The sequence below is a fragment of the Nematolebias whitei genome, chromosome 17, assembly GCF_014905685.2.
Source record: "Nematolebias whitei isolate Nwh7 chromosome 17, NemWhi1, whole genome shotgun sequence".
NCBI classification, from domain to species: Eukaryota; Metazoa; Chordata; class Actinopteri; order Cyprinodontiformes; family Rivulidae; genus Nematolebias; species Nematolebias whitei.
This window is the reverse complement of record NC_056514.1, coordinates 2,609,391-2,616,053: the sequence shown is the minus strand read 5'-3', so window position 1 is coordinate 2,616,053 and position 6,663 is coordinate 2,609,391. Positions and strand designations below refer to the sequence as shown.

Genomic DNA, 6,663 nt, shown 5'->3' with positions numbered 1-6,663 from the left:
AAGTAAGATCAACCTAATCCTACAAAATCAAATCAACAAACCTGCCACGAGGATGATTATACTCACCATCTCTCCATCTTCCCTTTCAGCTGCTCGAGTTTTTATTCTACACCTGTAAATAAATTATCACGTACCTTTTGACTTGTTTCAGTGTCCTTACTTCTCTTGGTCTGCCAATTGGGGGTCAACGTTAAACCGATCTTGATACAAGCAGCCCTAACAAAGAGCTCTCCATAATATATTCTTGCACAATTGATAACCAGAGTAGCGGGGGGGGGGGGGGGGGGCCTTTTTTTGTTTGGTCATGTTAAGTATATTTTTGTACATGCCGATCGAAGGTGAAACGTATAATGGTATATTCTCTATTCTTCCGTATTTATGGAAACTTTCTGTTGTTCCGGCTTTAACTTCTGATTTGCTCAAGGTCATTTAATAAAACTTCCTGTACCTATGCATCAACACTAGATGAAATGTCACATACAAGTTTCATCACCCCAGCTCGAAGGTCAAGCTCACCAATCAAGGACAAATTAAACATAAGGTCTTTGCTTGTTCGGGCAATGCTATAGATTGCTGAATTGCTATATAATAGTTTGTTTATGGGCATATAATGGGCTGTATGTGGTGCTCTTGTTGAATCTAGGTGCTGTGCTGTGTAGACAAACAGGGTATCCTGTCATGGCCGAATCCCAGTCCTGAGACGGTCCTATTCTTCAGTGGACGAGTGGAACCACCTCACAGTAGTCAGGACGATCTCAGAGATGACCTGTCTGTCAACTCCTACTGCCGGATGGAGGCAGAGAATGAAAGAGACAAGGTGTGTGTCTTTCTGTTGTCCAACTAAATCCAAATACTGGTAATCTTTTACCACTTCAGTTTAATATACTCTGGTAAATATTAAAAATTGTGATTGCTGCTCAGGCCCAGGAGGCAGAGGCCCTGCTCTGTCTTTCAGAAGAGGCTTCCATTCAGTTGGTAGAGGCCCCCGAGCCCAGCGAGACGTCACATGACACGGCTCGCTCATGTGAAACCCTCAAATTTCGGCAACCCGCACATTCTCGTACCAAGCACCACTCTGGATCAAACGTCAGCTTCAGCCACGACACTGAGGGGGGAGAAGACAACCAGGCTCAAGTGAGTTAAAGTCGATGCCAGTTTTTCCAATTTTTTTTCTCCTATCCTAATGTACAGTAACAACAAACATGCTTGAGTAAAGACCAAACAACTAAACTTAAAAAGTAGCATTCCTTAAGAAACTCTTATTTTCCACTGCTTTGCCTTAATTTTTAAACAAACATGTCATACAATTTGTTAGTGCTCATAGTATGTTTTGGGAATCAGTCTCAAGCTACTATATTAAATTTTATATCAGTATCTCTAAAATGAACTGACTTATAGCCATTTGTATTGCATAATCAGGTGCCCACACACAAAAACATTATTACCGTAATCATTGCCATTTAAGGTGGTCAAAAATGTGAAAATCCCAATGTGGAATTTTCTTCATTGTATTATGTACACACAGTACGGTGGCTCAGTTGGTAGAGCTGCCACTTGAGCAAGAAGGTCACTGGATCGAATCCCGGTCGGAGGCCTTTTGGGGTGGACTTTGCATGCTCTCTCTGCGCGTGTGTGCTTTTTTTCCAGGTACTCTGGTTTTCTCCCACAGAACAAAAACATGTATGTTAGGCTGATTGGTAACTCTAAATTGGCCCTAGGTGTGAGTGAGAGTGAATGGTTGTTTGTCTTGTTTGTCTCTGTGTCCCTGTGATGGACTGAAGACATGTCCAAGGTGTCCTCACCTCTCACACAGTGACTGCTGGATATGGGCACCAGTGACTCCCGTGACCTGAAAAGAAAGATGTGGGTAAAGATCATGGATGGATGGATGGACAGACGGACATATTATGTACTGAAAATATTTCACGAAATTTGTTGGAGATATTCTCTCGTTCACTAACGTTGTTTACTCGAACCACACTCAACGGCCAGTGAAGATTTTTAACTGGCATTTTACTTGCAAAGACTGCATCCAGCAGGTCACATACATTGATACATAAGTCCATATGCATGAGAACAGTGTCACAGAATCAGCCTCAAATAGACTCATCTGCAGATTTTTATACAGCAGCTGTCTCATCCTGTTGACAGCCACAGTCTGCCTCACATGATCCATGGCAATCGGTGATTCAGCCTCCAGGTGGAGATGAGAATGTTTTGGTAGAATGCAGGTTTTTAAGGGCAATGAGGAAAAATGTTCTCAGCCACAATAATAAAACACACAAAAACATTCATAACCTTTGACCAAAAATTCTCTGACAGAATTCCAGTAGCAACTGAGGTATATGTTTGAAGCCAAGAGAACTTTTACTCACAGTATTGAAGTTATTTTTATCAGGACAAAAAAAAAAAAAAACAAGGCCTATAATATTTCTTTGTCAGATTTTTAAACCATTTTAAAATTACTTAGCCATTTTCAGACAACAGTGTGCTAAGATGCATATATTTTTGTGCTGTGCTGTAGTGGCAAACGTAACCTATGATCATACTTTGAATGTACTGTGACTGTAATTATACTATAACCTCACATAGCAGGTATGACACATCAGTGTAATGGCAAGACAGCTCAAAGCACAACCCTGAATTTAAAATAGTTCTCTCAGAAGTGATAGTATTATATTATTATATTATTTAAACATTAATGTTCCATCTGCTCCATGTCACCAGCAGAGTGGATACAGCATGAAAACTGAAATATAATGAAGCTCTCAAAACAATTCATCTTGATGGAACGGAGTGCTGTAGGACACTGGTCAGGTAGTTGGACTGAAACTCAGAAAAAGAATGGATGGTATTTCCATTTTTCAGATGTCAGCTGACTGGTTGAATGTGTCCTTCAGATTAAATGTATTCACCAGACTGAATAACCTCTGCGCTCACAGTTCTCTGCAACTTCAGAATACAGTAGTCCCTCTCTACTTTGTGGTTTTTCAAAATAAGATTGTACATGACACACAATCATCATCAATAATCATCATCACACAATCATTGTACATCCATCAATCGGCTGATTGATGGATGAGCCGCACGATCGACATGGAATTTTTATTTAAAATAAATTATTTTAAATGATTTAATACCTGCACTCTTGTGCAACCCATACTGCAGGATAAACTTCCTGCTGCAGCTGATCAGTTCTCTATGCAGAGCGGAGAAGTGGGCGTGGCCAAGAGCACTTGCAGGAGGCAAAGAGCAGAAATCATGACATTTTGTGCTCTTTTAGATCTTTAGAGCTTAGAAACATTGTTTAGAATATTGCAAGAGTGTCGGAAGGGTTTAAAACGCCTTGATATATATATATATATATATATATATATATATATATATATATATATAAATACTAAAATAAACAGCTACTTACTACTTGTACTACTATTCCTACATGGCGGTTTTTCACTTATCGTGGGGCTTCAGGGTACGGATCCCCCGCGATAAACAAGGGACTACTGTATATCAAAAAATGACATAAAATAAAGAATAGCCAGTGAAATGTGATTATAGATAGACAATGAAGCACACACAGTCATTCAGCAATCTCCAAAGTAAAAACAGAAAGACAATAAATATTGGATCATGATGAGTAAGAGCTGCAACAACTTATATGCATGAGCTCAACCAATGACTTTATTAATGTAAGCTGTTTCCTTTAATAAGGCTATGATTCACCAGTATTCATCACAGACAGCACTATTTGACATAAATTAGGACATAAGGCCAGTCTGACTCTGAAGAAACACTCTTCAAGTGAAAGTGTATCAGAAGTTGATTTTGTGTTTGTTTTTATCTCCAGGATTTTGCTTTGGGTTGTCCAGAAACAGAGGCTGAAGACTTTGTGTGTGACTACCACCTGGAAATGCTGAGTCTGTCTCAGGACCAGCAGAACCCCGTCAGCATCCAGTTTGATGACCTTTCCTGGCAGGGCCATCTGCCCTCCCTGAAGCCTCTGGGCCTCAACATCATGCTGAACCTCTGCAACGCCACCATCACCCAGAAGCTCTGCCACTTTTCTGACCACATTTCTAATCTGGCTCTGCAGGAGAGCCACGGCTCCGTGTTACCCGTCTACGTCCCCTGGGGTCTGTGTGAGCTCTCCAGGCTCATAGGTGAATTAGAATAATTTTACATGTTTTGATTTTGAGCTGCATATTTACATCATGGCCTGAAAAAGGTTGAATCTAATTCACTCCTTTCCCTCACTTTTTAGCTCCGCCTCTGTGCTTTACACATTCATACCAGGGAAAGAGTAGTTTTCTATTGTAAAATAAAACTGTGACTAAATATTTTGCAATTTTTTAAATGTTTTCTAGCTTTCTGCATGAGTCACAGAGGCACGTAGCCTTGTCGCTTGCGTATTGAGCATGTTAAAAAAATCCTCTCAGAATAGTTGGTCATTGCAGGCATCTCCAACTGGTCTCAAGAGCACTAGAGCTGTATTTTTACTCCTGCATGGGCACTCTCCTTTGACAGAGAACATCCGAGACAAATGTCTAGATCTAAAAACAAACATGCTGATGATAAATAATAATTATTAAAGAACTGGTCCATATCAGTCTAAATTTCAAAAGTGTACTCCAGTAGATTAAATTGTATCTTTTAAATAAACTATATAAAATGCCAGTTCTGAACAGGGCCTTGGTAGAAACATTTCTGTCCTGAAACCATGCACAGACATTTCTGCCAAGCAGAAATATTCTTTGAGTTCAGACAGAAAACACAAAAAATAATGGACTGTACTTACACCTTTCTATCTAATCTAGATACTCAAAACACTTTACAACACAATGTGCCCTCATTTACCTCCACACACACATTCATACAACACTCTGCTACATCTCTAGAACTCTAACTGAACAAATCCTATAGAGACTAATCATTGCTTTAAATAAGTGCTGTGTGTTGTCATCATTGTGTGTTCCCATACAATGGCGAAATGAGTTCACTGCATTTAACCCATCGCATCTGAGATACACCCAGGTGGAGCAGTGGGCAGCTATGTAAGTGCCCCGGGAGCAATTATGGATTGAGTGTCTTGCTCAGAGACACCACGACATGTAGGATGGGGATCAAACCTGGGACTTTCGGGTCCCAAGTCGGCTGCTCTACCTCATCTCGGCCCCATTAATCTCATTCAGACACACATCAGAGGCAATGAGGGGTTCAGTGTCTTGCCCAGGGTCACTTCAACATGCGACTGCATATTGGTGGAATCAAACCCCCAACTCCCACTGGAGGACAACTGATGTAACCACTCAACCACAGCTACCCCACAAACAAGCTTGTGGTTTTTTATATATGAAAAAAGGTCTAAATAATGCCATCCAAACTTACATTTAATTAATACTGGCTGCTGGTATTTATTTAATAATGGTGTACCACAAGGCTCAGTCTTAGGACCCACTCTCTTTACAATCTATATAAGTAAAGTAGGTCAGAACATTCCTGACGCACCCTTACATTTCTATGTCAATGATACAGTTGTTTATTGTTGTGCTAACACAGTTGCCAAGGTTTTCCAGCTTCTACAGTCTGCATTCGACATCATTCAGTCAGACTTGCTCCATATCAAACTGGTGCTAAGTGCTGATAAAACCACAGGGGTATTCCAAAAAAGTTCAATCTGGTCCTCTGGACATTAAAAAAACCCCCAAAAAAAACAACACAAAGCAAAAAAATATAGAAACGTTTCGTCTCTCATCCAAGAGACTTCCTCAGTCTGAGGTGCTGTTTTCAGCTCAGTCTCTTAAATAGCACCTTTGCGGTTGCACCAAGTAGAATTCCTCTGGTGGAGATGATCACAGCCACAGAATCAGCCATCCGCAACAACAAAATGAAAGAGGGTGAAGCAGAACAGCTCAGAATCAAAGTTTCATCCTGCCTCAGCAATGCCAAACCACCACCTTCCAACATCAGTAGAGAGGAGAGGGATGCACTCACCACTCTTAGCAAGGACAAAAACATCATCATTCTCCCAGCAGACAAAGGAAGGTGCACAGTGATTTTGAACCAGAAAGACTATCATGAGAAAGTTATGACACTCCTTAGTGACTTAACCACTTATGAACCTCTGAAAATAGATCCAGGAAGTGGTTACAAGAAGAAGTTAATAGATTGCCTGAAAAATTTGGAGCAGGACAAGGCTATTGACCGTTTTCTGTACCACAGACTGTACCCAGGGGAGGCCACACCTAGTCTGTATGGTTTACCTAAAATCCACAAACAAGGTGTACCTTTAAGACCAATTGTTAGCATGATTAACTCTGTCACTTACAATGTTTCCAAATATCTGGCGTCTGTACTCATCCCTTTAGTTGGCAGCTCAGAACACCACATACAGAACAACCTGGACTTTGTGGATAAGGTGAGGGATGTCATCATGGAGACTGATGAAACAATGGTCTCTTTTGACGTCACATCACTCTTTACGTGCATTCTTGTTGATGATGCAGTAGAGGTGGTCAGTTTAAGATTAAAATCAGACACCACTCTGAGCAGCAGGACCACACTTTCCACAGAACAACTGTGTCAACTCTTGAAACTGTGCCTGCAGTCAACCTACTTCACATATGGGGAGCAATATTATAGGCAGAAACATGGGTGTGCTAT

At 40.7% G+C, this 6,663-nt stretch overlaps 1 protein-coding gene across 1 annotated transcript in view; it reads left to right on the top strand.

The window, feature by feature from the left end:
- The window catches only part of tmem94 (transmembrane protein 94), a 99,567-nt gene that overhangs the window by 61,669 nt on the left and 31,235 nt on the right, over positions 1-6,663 (top strand). The window contains exons 11-13 of the mRNA XM_037691550.1: positions 644-817; positions 922-1,134; positions 3,851-4,163. Of these exons, the coding sequence (XP_037547478.1) occupies positions 644-817; positions 922-1,134; positions 3,851-4,163 (700 nt within the window). The remainder of the gene's footprint in view (positions 1-643; positions 818-921; positions 1,135-3,850; positions 4,164-6,663) is intronic.